Below are 15,428 nucleotides of genomic sequence, written 5' to 3' on the forward strand. Positions count from 1 at the left end.
GGTTTTGGTAATACCTGTAAGCAGGTACAGCCTTGGTTGGATTTAAATTTTGTTTAGTATTTATTTATATATTACCTTGTACATCTACAAAGTGGCGTACATATGCTATTGCGTAGAGCTTTATATGTTATGTAATTTACATTCCCTACATGCTTTGAATAGATTTAGTTCAAAGAAATGTGAAAAAAATATTAACCACACCATCCAGCCACAATTATACTTACTATAAAAAAAGAAAATACGTTTTATGTATGCTTTCACTTTCTCTACACTCAGACGAAAACATTCAATAAAAGCTTTAATATTCTAATAGAGCATCACGACATATATTGTAAACATATACGTATTGTAAAACTTTACAATAATGGTCCTTGGGTGGTTTTGTTTTGATGTGGTCGAGGAGAGGCGGAGTGCTTGTGTGAGTGTGAGTGCTGGCTGGAGTGCCTCGAGCCCCCTCACTGTACAACTGGCAGACTTACCCAGGAGGATCTTCACACATGGTGCCGGGATTTCAATGCCCTACCGGTATTATTGAGGAGAAAATCAACAGTAGAGCTATCTGACCATCGCAACCTGACCAATAACAGTGCCACAAGGCCATCACAACCTGACCAATAACAGTGCCACAAGGCCATCACAACCTGACCAATAGCAGTGCCACAAGGCCATCACAACCTGACCAATAGCAGTGCCACAAGGCCATCACAACCTGACCAATAACAGTGCCACAAGGCCATCACAACCTGACCAATAGCAGTGCCACAAGGCCATCACAACCTGACCAATAGCAGTGCCACAAGGCCATCACAACCTGACCAATAGCAGTGCCACAAGGCCATCACAACCTGACCAATAGCAGTGCCACAAGGCCATCACAACCTGACCAATAACAGTGCCACAAGGCCATCACAACCTGACCAATAGCAGTGCCACAAGGCCATCACAACCTGACCAATAGCAGTGCCACAAGGCCATCACAACCTGACCAATAACAGTGCCACAAGGCCATCACAACTTGACCAATAACAGTGCCACAAGGCCATCACAATCTGACCAACAATGATGCCACAAGGCCATCACAACCTGACCAATAACAGTGCCACGAGACCATTACAACCTGATTAACAGTAGTGCCACAAAACCATCATAACCTGACCAATAACAGTGCCACAAGACCATAACCTCACCAATAACAGTGCCACGAGACTCACAACCTGACCAAAAACAGTGACACTAGACCATAACCTGATCGATAACAGTGTCACTAAACCATCACAACCTGACCAACAGTAGTGCCACAAGACCATCATAACCTGATCAATAACAGTGCCACAAGACCATCATAACCTGATCAATAACAGTGCCACAAGACCATCATAACCTGATCAATAACAGTGCCACAAGACCATCATAACCTGATCAATAACAGTGCCACAAGACCATCATAACTTGACCAACAACAGTGCCACAAAACCATCACAACCTGACCAAAAACAGAGAGACTAGACCATAACAACCTGATCAATAACAGTGTCACTAAACCATCACAACTTGACCAACAGTAGTGTCACAAGACCATCATAACCTGACCAATAACAGTGCCATGAGACCATCATAACATAACAATAGTGCCACAAGATCATCACAACCTGATCAACAACAGGGCCACTAGACCATCAGAACTAAACTACCATCATTGGTACTAGACCATTACAACCTGGCTAGCAAAATTTCCTTTAGATCTTGACAACTGGACTACCAACAGCTTGATTAGAGTTAAAACCGTCTTGAATTCACATAAATATACTGTACATATTTATGATATATTTGATTTATATATTTGTATATATTAACAAACTCTTGCATTCATTAGTAATTTCCCCAACTTATGCTGCCCAAATTAACTAATTACTATAGTAACGAGATGCAAAGAATAATATTCAATCTGGAAATTACCACATTTAACTCTTTCCCTTAAAATAATTTTTTTTTAAGTTCCTTAATCTTTATAAAATATAAATTACTTTTCTACTGCAATTACTCAAGTTATAGATGACCTAGTTTTGGTTAGGTCTATATTATTAGGGCATAATAGACTTGGCTATACAGTAATACACTTAGGTCTAATTTATTTATCTCGATTGGCTTAGGGAGATTTTTTTTTAATTAACAGGTACCAGCTGGGGGGTGGGGAGGGGGTTGAAGGAAGCTTTATCCTCCTGGATTTTCCACCATCTCCTCAGGACCTAACCAAGTTAAATAATGTAAATTATGTTATTTGCTTAGCCACTGAATACGAGACGATTACCTCATTAAATGAACCATTGGGGGCATCGTAAATTGAAGTACTGTATCCCTGGTGACTATGAATTGAGTGAGGAAAAACTGATTTATTACACTTCAGATACAGACTCTTTATTCAGGCAAAGGTACATACATTGCAGATGAGTTACAAACATAATGTTGGATTTAAAGAAAGAGCTAGTACATACAATACCTAAAGCCACTATTGTACACTTATTGTTTATACCCAATAAACTTATTGTACAGACATATAAACATAAGAATTAAGGAAACTGCAGAAGGCCTATTGGCCTATTCAAGGCAACTCCTATGTATATCCACCCAAACTCATTCATTTAGAGGATCTTGGACGTATGGTTAGGTTTGTTCACGACTCTCAATTGGGAAGCTTGGGTTCAAATCCCAGGCAGAGTAGAAATGGTTTCTATTCATTTATGTACTTCAGTCATGTCACTGTACTGGTTTTACTCCCAGTTCTCAAAAACTCCCTGAAATCATTACACCTGTAACTCATTAAAAAAACAGTTCATATTGTATGATTTGCCTGGCAGCCTGGGGATTACAGTACCTTTCTTGATTGTCATCATGTGAAATTAGTCTACCATAAGCCTCTTTATCCATTATCAACATTGTTTATGCATGTCAAGCATGTTCAATATTGTATTAATAAAATATTTCTTAGTTTCCCTGTGCACATTCCTATATTTCATTATTTCTCAGATGTCCAGATAAGCAACATGGCTCAGGCACAAATACAGCAGCATCAACAGCAGCAGCAGCATCAACAACAGCAGCAGCAGCATCAACAGCAGCAACAGCAGCACCAACAGCAACAACAACTTCAACAACAGCAACAACTTCAGCAGCAACTTCAACAACAGCAACAACTTCAACAACAACTTCAGCAGCAGCAACAGCAGCAGCAGCAACAACAGCAGCAACAGCAACATCAACAGCAGCAGCAGCAGCAGCAAAAAGGAAACCCACCTGCAGATTTTGGGCCAGACAGTGGTGGGAGAATAAAGGCAAGTTTAAAAAATAAAAGTTTGATCCAAAAAAGGAAATATGAACTACAGCATTCATACTATAAACCCCTTAGACCGTGGCTATCGAGAAATGGTCATACCTGCCTATGCACAACATTTAAAAAAAAAATCCAACTAATAATTTTTTGTTATAGAATTATTAACTACCTATCATTGGTAGTATGGTAGTACAGTATGTAAGAAAAACATGAAAATAAGTGAATATATTAGTTTCACTGGGTAGAGGTGCTCTGCAAGGCTGTCTCTGGCACTGATCAACACCAGGTGCTCGACTTTGCTGACACATCCTGTTTTATCTTTCAATGTTTCACTGAATGTTTTATCACTTGTTATTACATCCACAGAGAGCTTTTATATCCATGTTTGCATCACACAGTACATGCTAAACCCAGACAATAATTGTTTAAATTATCTTATGATGGCCGCATTTCCCTAGTAACATTCATGACAATAACCACATTTGTACCATGAAATGGTAGCAGGATTTTTCTCATGGGTCAAGGTAAACTCTATTACATCCACAGTGACCTATTATATCCATATTTGCATCATACATGTAAAACCTAGACAATAATTTTGTTTAGATCTTCATATTGTACTGGTACAGTATATCGATAACTGCATTACCCTGTGAATCAACAATTGATGATAACCACTGTCTAAGGGCTAAAGAACTATGAATATACTGTAACTAAGAAATATAAAAATTTTTTTTAGCAAAATTGTCATGTGTAGTGAAGTATTAAAATAAAAACTTACATGGTACATGTAGTCTGGTGAAGAGAGTTTATTCAAATGAATTTGAAGGCGGGAAAAGCATAGCACCCCCATTTATATTCTCCTGTTAGCTGTGGAGAGTACATGAATAAGTGGCACGTACACACAATCTACTGGTAGTTACTGAAATGAGCCAGAGACATTAGAAAGATTTTTTTTAGTGTGAGAATAGCTGTGCGGGAGGAGCTACTGTTTTTTTTTTACTTTTGACCTTGTCATCTTTTAATCAACTGATGTCCGGGTTCTACTGTCTATTAGGCTCTGTTATACAGTATCTGCATTTGAAGCTGTATATGGAGTTTGCCTCCTCTTCTCCATATTTTTGTACATGTTCACTATTCTCACACTAAAAAAAATCTTTCTAATGTCTCTGGCTCATTTCGGTAACTATCAGTAGATTGTGTGTGCGTGCCACTTATTCATGTACCATTAATTCTAAACTAAAATTCTACTCGCCTAGTTGTGCTGGTGGAGGTTGAGGTTCAGCTCTTTGGCTCCACCTCTCGACTGTCAATCAACTGGTTTACAGATTCCTGAGCCTATTGGGCTCTATCATATCTACATTTGAAACTGTATGCAATCTGCCTCCATCTCATCACAACCTAATGCATTCCATTTGTTAACTACTCTGGCACTGAAAAAATTCTTTCTGATGTCCCTGTGGCTCATTTGAGTACTAAGTTTCCACCTGTGTCTCCTTGTTTGTGTATCACCCGTGCTATGTACCATTGTCTTTGCCCATTCTATTTTCCTGAGACTTGTATGTGTGCTCACCTAGTTATTATGCTCATGTGGTGATTATGATGTTTTAACTCCTTTAGTCGTTTTTTGTAGCTCAATCTTCTTGGCTCTAGCATGCTTCTGAACTCTTTCTAGCTTACTCTTTATGTTTGATAAGATAAAGACTTCATACTGGGACTGCATACAATGTTCCATAATTGTTGTTTTTATTTGTGTATAGGAATACTGTTAATTTCAATATAATTTTAACATTACAGGGTTTAACAATTGTGAAACCTTTGGTGTATGGCAATGTAGCACGTTACTTCGGTAAAAAAAGGGAGGAAGACGGACACACTCATGAATGGACGGTGTATGTCAAACCATACAGCAATGAAGACATGTCTACTTATGTTAAAAAGGTAGCTAATTAATGTTTGATACACCACACTTTACTATATGTAATTTGAGTATCCTTGTGTTTTTCATCAGTTTGTACAAAAAAGGGTTGGTAAATAAAGCAGGTTTTCAGACATTCTTAATTCTTTAAATAAAAACTCTTGATTCATCACAGCTTTTGAGGTCAGGAAGCATTTGTGGATACCCATAGATAAGTATGTCATCAGCATACTTTCAAATCAAACACTCTCAGCAATTGCAAAACCATTCCTTGTTTACTTTAGGAGCATTTTGAGTTAGATCACTCATTTGCTACTTTAGATAATGACCTCCCATAGACAGGTCATGAATAAACTATGCTCTCCAGGCATGAATCATGTATTGTCTATGGATGATGAGTACAATGGTGAGAGTAAAGTAAGAATTCCAGAACATGGGAATTCAGTAGAGCATTTGGGTATCATGCACTGAAATGATGCCAATTCCTTGCAACTTGCAAGAACCATCTTGCCTTTGAGTAACTTGCCATTGTCCAGGTAAAATTTTAGTGTTAGAAATCACTTTGCATTCTTTGAACTTGTGTAGGGTGAGGGCTTTCTCCATACTGTGTATTTAAAATTGTTATTAATAGCATGCATAAAACTCAAGTGTTCTCCAACACTTGTTTCATCATTAATAAAATTTATATTTGCATTCCAGATTCATTTCAAGTTACATGAGAGTTACGCTAACCAGAATAGAGTTCTGACAAAGCCACCTTATGAAGTTACAGAAACAGGTTGGGGAGAATTTGAGATTGTCATCAAGATATTTTTCCATGATCCAAATGAAAGACCGGTGAGTGTTTTACTGTGAACAGTGCCTTTTGAAGCTGTCATTTTATCAAATACAGTATTGTTATTAAAGTAGATTTCAGTGTGTACCATTGTGGTAATATTGCATTTTCCTGACTGCAATTGCATGCAATGTTACTAATGTGCATATGGCAGATGCTTCACAAAGCTATTGAAATCCAGCAAAACATGAGAGCCAAGTATGCAGGGCCTGGGCACACAGTTGAGTAAGAGTCCAGGGATGGTCCCTCCTCAGACTTGCTTCACTGGGTCCTGATCTATGTTTGTTGTGGGAATCACCTCAATGCAAATGAAACACTTAAGAGACTCCTTGAGCCCTCGTCATATTTGTAGGGACTAATAGGCAATTTAGTGTTGAAGACACCGGGGCTGAAGGCTTAAGTCAAGTAGTGACAGTACAGTACAGTACTGTATTTAGAAGTAGCTCAATGAAAGATTTTTTTTTCCTCTGACTGGTGTCTAAGGTAAAATAATTGTGTTACTTGGTTCTGCCACCAAGTAACTAAGTGGCAGCACTTTTCTTAGTTCACTTTAGGTTACTGATTCACTCACAAGTGCTTCTGCTTAGAGTTGATCTCAATTTTGCTCTGTCATCAAAGGTTAACTGATACCAGTCTGTTCCATTCTGGTGAATCTCCAGATCTTTTTCGCATATTCAATCAGCTTCAATTGCAATACGTATATAGTTCCAGTGGCGTAGTGGTAAGATGCTCGCCTGGCGTTTCACGAGCACTTTGTCCTGGCTTCGTATCCTGGCCTGGGAGGAATTTCTGGGCGTCAATCCTTAACTATACGTAGTCTCTGTTTACCCAACAGTAAAATGGGTACCTGGTTGTTAAACAATTTGGCGGGGGTTGCATTCCGGAGAGCATAGGATTAAGGACCTGTCCAAAACGCTATGCTTGCTAATGGCTGTACAAGAATGTAAGAACCATTGTATACAGTGGTACCTCGGAATGCGAGTGTCCCTGTATGCGAGTTTTTCGGAAGACGAGCAGGATTTACTCCAAAAATATGTCTCGGAAGGCGAGGGTTACCTCGGGACGCGAGTTTGTTGATACGTGTACAGGCCGACTGGCGCGTGGTGGCGTGGCGATCGCGCCTCAGTTTACCAGTGTCTCGTGTCCAGTGACTATCCCACCTGAATTCTTCACAAGGATTTACAGTTTTTTATCGGTTTTTTGGCCATTTGAGCATAAAAGTTGTCATTATATATCTTGCCATGGGTCTCAAGAAAGCCATTGGTAAGGTTCAACCTAAGAAAATAGCTGTGAGTAGAGGCAGTAGAGGATGTCCCTTCTTGATTAAGAAAATGTGTGAAGTATGGGAAGAACTGCAAAGTTTTGTTGAAAAAACTCGCCCAGATAAAGCTGTAGCAGGCCGTTGCATTGACCTTTTAAATGATAATGTGATGTCTTACTACAGACAAGTGTTAAAATGTAGGGGAAAACAAGTGTCATTAGACAAATTCTTAGTAAAACAAGCAAGTCCTAGTGGTATGCAGGCAAAATGTGCCAGAGTGTGCATACCAGTGAAGTCCTCACTGCCTGATGTGATAATGGAAGGGAACTCCCCTTCCAAACAGTAACTCCTCTTTTCCTCCCACCTCCTCACCATCTTCCATACGCCTACAGCATTCAACAGCAAGGTAAGTAATAACTTGAACATAGTTTTGTAGGTTTATTTAGATGAATTAGGTATAAAAATTTAGTTTGATGTGGGGTTTTTGGGGTAGTCAGGAACGGATTAATTCATTTCCCTTTATTTCTTATGGGGAAATTAGCTTCGGAATGCGAGTTTTCGGAATACGAGGCGTCTCCAGGAACCAATTAAACTCTTAAACTGAGGTATGCCTGTATATAAATAATAATAATTAAAATTAAAATAATAATAATAATAATAATTAATAATAATAATATTCTCTATTGGCATTCCGGACGATCGCTGGTACACTATTGAATGAGATGCAGAGGATAACTTGACGGTGAGGAATTTGATGGTGCATTCTTGTGTATTGGCTAATAGGTAGAATGACACATGTCATAATATTCTCAAAAGAATGTTGATACTGGCTCCTGGAGGAGCTTGCTAGGGCCTCCATGGGGCACAACTGTCAGGTCTATGAACTGACCAAATGCATCACAGCACAAGTGCCATATCCAATCTGGCACCCATGCAAGATTGTAGTATGCAAGTATAGGCATCTGGCAAGAACATGTACCCATACATTGTGGTTAGGAAGGTGACATCATAAATATGTCACAGTTCCCCCTTCTCAGTGGTTGCGACTGACTCCAAAGGTCACTGCTTATCTCTCTCTGCCTGGCTGGCATCAACTCTGCAACAACCTGCACCTTTAAACATGGTGGAATCTTTGACTCAAATTGCTTTGGTATAAATGCTTAACATTTTCGCCTGCCGGCGACACAGTCTGTGTCCGAAATTTTTCTCACGGACATACACTGGGGATGCACATTGCATCCCAAATTAAAAGATTTGTTAAAATTCTAAATTTTATCTGATCATTCTGGAACTGGTTTTAAAATGAGCACCTTTAGATTGTGCACAATTTGATACCATAATGAACGACATAGCACGACAATTGAGGTCAGAACACTGGAAAGACTTTGAATACTTTTGTGGTGATGAGTGTCAAAAATTTAAATATTTGTTAAAATTCCATTTATTGTTCAATTATTATGGGACTACTGTAGTTTCAAAATGCGCGCCTTTATATTGCGAACAATTTGATACCAAAATGAATGCTGTAACACAAAAATTTATATTATCAAACTGAAAAGAATATACACATTAGATTGCTGGTGTGCCAATTGGTGTTCGCTCACGGGTAATGCTTGGCCGACTTTCGGCTTTGCTGTTGGGGGGGAGTTTGCGCCAGGCTTTTGGACCTTATATACATATACTGTACTCCCGTAGGGAATTTGATTGCGAACACTATGATACCAAAATAACTGACGTAACACAAAAATTGAGGTGAGAAAACTGAAAAGAGTATACACATTTTACTGCTCTTGCTCGCTCACGGGTAACACTGGCCAATTTATGGGTTTGGTGTGGGTGGCACACCGGACTTTTGGACCTGATATGCATATACCCCTGTAGGGAATTCTATTGCGAACACTATGATACCAAAATAAACAATGTAACACGAAAATTGAGGAGAAATCTGAAAAGAGTGTACACATTTTAGTCTGACCGTGTGCTGACGAGAAACGCCCGGCGCACACTGAGGTAGATTGGGGCGTGCACGCCGGGGACGCGAAACTGCTAATTCACCCTATCTAATTTTTCACTGGACTCACGGCAGCCTCCATGTAATCACACTGTTGATAGTTTTATAGGCTTTCCAGAGATACCCAACATGTCAGACTTCCATCCAGTAATAGAGGATACAGGTGCTATGCACTGCTCGGTACATGCATAGTGCACTCTGCACTGCAATATGCCACTCAAGTCAGCTGTGGGGAAAATTCTGAGAGAGACAGAGCAGGCATCTTAGTCTTGGGAGACTATGGATTTGCGATCTGGTTGCCAAGGCTGGACTGTCCTCTCCAGGGCACAAAGCCTGGGTAGGTCGATATGGAGAAGAAGCTGTTACCCATGCAGAAGGTTCCCCCCCTCTCCACGTTGCTGAAATTGTCCAATGGAAAGGCAAACGCCAATACTCTTGGTTCCAGTGCCGTCATAATCTCACTACCGCATTGTGAAAAACAATTCTCTAACAATAGTGAGACTACAAAGTTGAGGTAAGAAGGATAAGTGTGTGTGTGTACGTGTACGTACTTACTCGCCTACTTGTGCTTGTGGGGGTTGAACTTCGGATCTTTGATTCCTCCTCTCAATAGTCAGTCAACTGATGTGTAGGTTCCTGAACATGTTGGGGCCCTATCTCCTCCCACTATACTTAGTGCATCCCATTTGTTCATTATTCTAACACTGAAAAAATTATTTCTAATGTCTCAAAGGGGGGGGGGGGTCGATTTAAATCGATTTGAGTACTCGATTTTACCTCTGTTCCCTAGTTTGGGCACCACCCATGCTAATTGGTCTGTTCATAACTATCCTATCAATTCCCCAGAGGAATTGTACATGGTAATCATGTCTCTCCTAACGCCTCTATCTACCAGTAATGTGAGGTTTAATTCTTGTAGTATGACCTCTTACTCTGAGACAAATAAGAGATCTTCATTTTCCAGATGTGTGTGATTGTTCTAGAAAATTTTACAGAATGGATCATCCATAGAGGTATTCCATAATGATGAAGGAAATATTTCAGGAGCTAATTGAATGGATTGCATGTAGGTTTTGGTTTACACTCCATATACTGTCTCCACTCGATCATCCAGACTATATGGGAAGGACCCCCAGCCGGATTATCACATTTTTCGGATAATGGTACTTTTTCACCTACGAGTCCAAAACTAACCATTTCCAACTATTTTTATACTACAAACAACATAATTTGAATTGCCTTGCCATATATAATTATTAAATATTCAACTAGAAACCTCAACTTACCTTGTTGTTGTTCGTCTTCTTGATTGATGCCACACATCTTGAAGTTAAAAATCTTGACAGTTTACGTAGCTTATACTAACACAACACTAAAATTAACACTTAAAATTGCTGTACAGTTCATTAGGCAAAGTTAGTTTTCACTGTCAGCTGTGGAAGCCTCACTGGTTGAAGGCATTTGGCTTGCCTGTGACGCCTCACGTGTTGAAGGCGCTGGGCTTGCCTGTGACGCCTCACTTGTTGAAGGCGCTGGGCTTGCCTGTGACACCTCACTTGTTGAAGGCGCTGGGCTTGCCTGTGACGCCTCACTTGTTGAAGGCACTTGGGTTGCATGTGCTACCTCACTTGTTGAAGGCGCTTGGTTTGATTTTCGTACCATATAAGATTCAAGTGTTGCTTGCCTTCCCATATAGTCCAGATGATCGAGTGGAGACAGTATTAGGAACAGGTGTTCACTGGCCAGTTGTATGATCAGCTCTTTTGTTTGCCTAAGGTACGGATACATGTTTCCAACCTCTGGATGAGCACAAATGGATGAAAAATTTATTAATCCGTCAACATAGGTCATGAGTACACTGTATTTTGTGGTCATTGGTGTTGGTTCTTCACTTCCTTCTTCATCCTCTTCGTCGACCTCACCAGTAATAGATTGGAGAATCTCGTCTTCACTCATCACACCATATCCTGGGTCATTGGCATCCTGTTCAAGCCAATCAACCACATCCTGTCTTTCTAAGTTTTTGCCGGCATTTCTAAACATTCCATGGATTTCATCTGTAAATCCTTCAAAATCCATTTCTGCATCCTCCTCATTTCTGACCGTAGAAGTGAGGAGTTTTTTCCAGGAATTTTTCAAAGTCGATTCCTTTAATTCACTCCACACCTTGGCCCAGTTATAGATGGCTTCCTTTATTGTATAGTTCTTCAAATTCTGAAGTTTTTTTTAGCCCTGTTATCCACACCGAGTTCAATATCTTCCGGAAGAGGCAAAACCACCAAAACTTCGTTTAGCATCTTTTTGGTGTACAACCTCTTCGTGGCACAGATAACTCCCTGATCCATAGACTGAATGAGAGAGGTTGTGTTAGGAGGAAGTGCCATACACGTTATCTTGCCATCTTGTGAGGTTAACATGTCAATTTTGGGGTGGGCAGGCGCATTATCAAGCAGCAGCAAAGCCCGAACTTCGCTTGGCCTTACTTTGAGTTTCTTAACTTGATAGGCATGAACTTCCCTGCTGAACACGTCATGAAACCAGGAAAGAAAGATCTGTGTAAACCATGCATTTTGTGAGTTATAATATTTCATTGGCAGTCTGTCCATGCAATGTTACAAGCCTCTTTGTTTCTTTGATTTACCAACAATTGCACACGTGATTCTGTCTGTGCCGTCGGCATTCTCACACATCATGGCATAGAGCCTGTCCTTGTTGACTTTACGTCCTGACACACAACCCTCACTCTTCATTGCTAGAGCTTTTTCTGGTAAACTCCTCCAATACAACCCAGTTTCATCTGCATTATAAATTTGATATGAATATAAATTATTTGCCACAATGGATACTCTTAATTTCTGTTTAAATGGTTCTACACTGCTTTCATCTGCACTCAATTTTTCACTGACAATTTTCCTCTTCACAATATTGTGCCTTTCTTTGAACCTTGCAACCCACCTTTCACTCGCTTCAAAATCCTTTATTCCAAGGCTTGCAGCAAACCTGCTTGCAGCATTTTGTATTTCTGGGCCGTGAATTATCACGCCAGCTGTGCGGTGCTGAGCAAACCACTTGTACACAGCCTCATCCAACTGTACATGCGTCGAAGTTTTCATAGTCTTTCTACCACACCCTCTACTAGTGCTTGCACCTTCACTTTCACAGGTTGAAATGAATTTCATAAGTTTCTCTTTTTGTTTCCTTATATCAGAAACAGTACTAGTGCCTAAATTAAATTCCTTGGCAACACTTGAGGTCGACCGGCCATTTTCACAAAGTTGTATAATACGTAGCTTGTCCTTAATTGTAAGGACAACCTTCTTCCTCTTAACACCTCCAGAATGATTCCTGCTGCTACCAGACATAGTCTTGGCCAAAAATGTTCAAAGTTACTATGAAAATAAAAAAGTTATTTAAAAAAAATATTTCACTAATAGTGCGGCACTGTTGTGTAACACGAGGGTAGAGAGCACATGGCTTGACCAGGCCTGGACGGGTCCAGTCGGGGCAGGGAGGTGGCACGTTACGTAGGCCGCCAGCAGGAAAAATATATATATATATTTTTGAAGGAAACTTCAGCCTGTGCAAATTGTTTTTAGGAAACTTGTATGGTATTTTTTATTACATAATTACTAGTATTTCTTTTGATTTTGGCCATGATGAATTGTTCTAAAATCGATGGTAATTCCTGTACTGTAGTGTATAGGCTGCTTCCCAGCCCCCCCCCATTATCCCCCCCCCAGGTGGTCCCTCCCAACGCTCCCCTCTCTCCCAACACCACCCACCCACCCACCCCACCCCCTCCTACACCATGCGCCTCGAGTCACGGGCAGACGGGATTAATACGGTACGGCCCGCCTCATGTGTTTCATATACGGACAAAGCCATGATTATCCGGCCGACTGTCTGGATAGTGCAACATTGGCAGAAAATTAACTGGCCCCGATATTTTATCCGACCAAACCAGCTTTTATCCGGTTCCTGTGGCCATTTTGGCCGGATATTGTGGTAACTTTATCCGCTCACGATTTTGGCCGTATAAGGGCGTTTTCCGGATGTTCGAATCCCGGATAATCGCGGGGTTACAGTATATATAGTTGAGGTGTAAACCAAACTTCATTTTCACACAGTGAAAATTAATATTTGAACTGTGTGAAAATGAAGCAGTTAAATTGGTGTGTGTATATTTGGCATGTATCATAGACAGTGATTATGCCTGTGTTAAACAGTAATGATTGAATATTTGTTTTAGCATACAAATTGTTAGTTGCCATAGATTTAAATGCCTGTAAATTGAGTCTTAGACTCATGTGGTGTACAGCTCAGTATGCATAGTATCTGTAATTCAGTTTTAAAATCAGAGCATTATTCAGTCTTGTTTTATTCTTTACTCATTCTTTTTTTTTTTTTTGAGATATATACAAGAGTTGTTACATTCTTGTACAGCCACTAGTACGCGTAGCGTTTCAGGCAGGTCCCTGGAATACGATCCCCTGCTGCGAAGAATCGTTTTTTCATCCAAGTACACATTTTACTGTTGCGTTAAACAGAGGCTACAGTTAAGGAATTGCGCCCAGTAAATCCTCTCCGGCCAGGATACGAACCCATGACATAGCGCTCGCGGAACGCCAGGCGAGTGTCTTACCACTACACCACGGAGACTGTATTCTGTATGTGAATGGGTTTTCAGCAGTCCTTCTGGGATGTACAGGTATTTGAGTTCTTTTTCAAAGATCTCCCAAATACCTTTATTCTGGAGCATTTCAAAAAGATATCTGTGGTGCTGTGCCAAGAATGCCATTCTGCCAGTTTGAAAGCTCAGAAACTTTTGATAAGGTAATGGGTATCTACCTTCAATGGTAACTTGAGCAAGTACAGAACTCTATCGCTATATTTAGGATGAAAGAATACTTTATGGATAGGATACATAGTATATGCAGAGTAACTGATGCTCAAACCACATACCAGAAGATGAAGAAATGATGACGTTTCAGTCCTTTCTGGACCATTATTAAGTCATATGTATGACATACGATATGATAATGGTCCAGGATGGACCGAAACATCATTGTTTCTTTGTCTTGTGGTGTGTGTGGTTTGGTCATCATATCTTCAGCCACGTTATTGTGACTCATTGTCTGCATGCAGAGTAGCTGTTTACTGGGTGTAAAAAAAATAATTTAAATTTATTCAGCTAAAAATTAAAAAGGAAAAAGTAATGTAAATTAGACATTAGTTGAAAGCACAGCCTCTTGTACACACAACCTACTATTTATTAATTCATCTTTATTTGTATGCTTTTATATGGTTCCACATTCACTTCACTAACATATTTCACACCACTACCAGTATTTTATTTATTTCAGCTATATTTCCTCCTAGTTTTTAATGCATGTAATTCGGATGATGTTATACTCTATAGTATTAACAACTCTACATTTATTTTAGGTTACCATCTACCACATCTTAAAGCTGTTTCAGTCTCCACCTGGCACCACACCACCAGCAGTGCCAAATGATTTTAAAAAACCTCTGGTGTCAGAGTTTTATGAGGAACTCATATTTCAAGATCCTTCAGCAATGATGCGGCAGTTGCTCACCAACACAAGACAACTCACACTTGGCGAGTACAAACATGATACTGATTGTAAGTGGTTTTTAAATGTTTAATAATTCAAGAAAATATTACAATGAATTAGTAATGGTAATGGCTTCTCACAGACATAATAACGTAGGATAAAAACCCACACTTGATTAGACATTGAGATGTCTCGTCCTAATCACACACTCAGACCTTGACAAAGCACTCAGGTGAGTTGAAAAGACTTGGAGTAAATTCCCTACATGAAATTCACAAATACACAAGTGTGGGTTTTTATCCTATATTAAAATGAATGTCCTTTATAACTGATTCTCTATTAAATGCATATCCATTATTTCTGAGCTAGGCCATTGAGTTGCTGTCTTAGGCAGTAACCTACTCTTCCCAAGGACAGGAGCAGACACAGCCAAGAACTGTCGATATTTACTTAACATTATGGCGGGGATCTTTTCAACCATCCCTGCCAGGTGACGGCG

At 39.8% G+C, this 15,428-nt stretch overlaps 1 protein-coding gene across 2 annotated transcripts in view; it reads left to right on the top strand.

The window, feature by feature from the left end:
* The first annotated feature begins 373 nt into the window (after window positions 1-373).
* The window catches only part of Gas41 (YEATS domain-containing protein 4 Gas41), a 21,831-nt gene continuing 6,776 nt past the window's right edge, over window positions 374-15,428 (top strand). Inside the window, exons 1-5 of one of the 2 annotated variants that reach the window (XM_045750680.2) lie at window positions 374-525; window positions 3,025-3,329; window positions 5,126-5,269; window positions 5,946-6,083; window positions 14,799-14,997. In XM_045750680.2, the coding sequence (XP_045606636.1) occupies window positions 498-525; window positions 3,025-3,329; window positions 5,126-5,269; window positions 5,946-6,083; window positions 14,799-14,997 (814 nt within the window). In that variant the 5' untranslated portion in view covers window positions 374-497. Of the gene's footprint in view, window positions 526-2,243; window positions 2,265-3,024; window positions 3,330-5,125; window positions 5,270-5,945; window positions 6,084-14,798; window positions 14,998-15,428 lie in introns of those variants that run through there. The other variant, XM_069304635.1, reaches the window with a different exon arrangement.

Source organism: Procambarus clarkii, chromosome 52 (assembly GCF_040958095.1).
Source record: "Procambarus clarkii isolate CNS0578487 chromosome 52, FALCON_Pclarkii_2.0, whole genome shotgun sequence".
NCBI classification, from domain to species: Eukaryota; Metazoa; Arthropoda; class Malacostraca; order Decapoda; family Cambaridae; genus Procambarus; species Procambarus clarkii.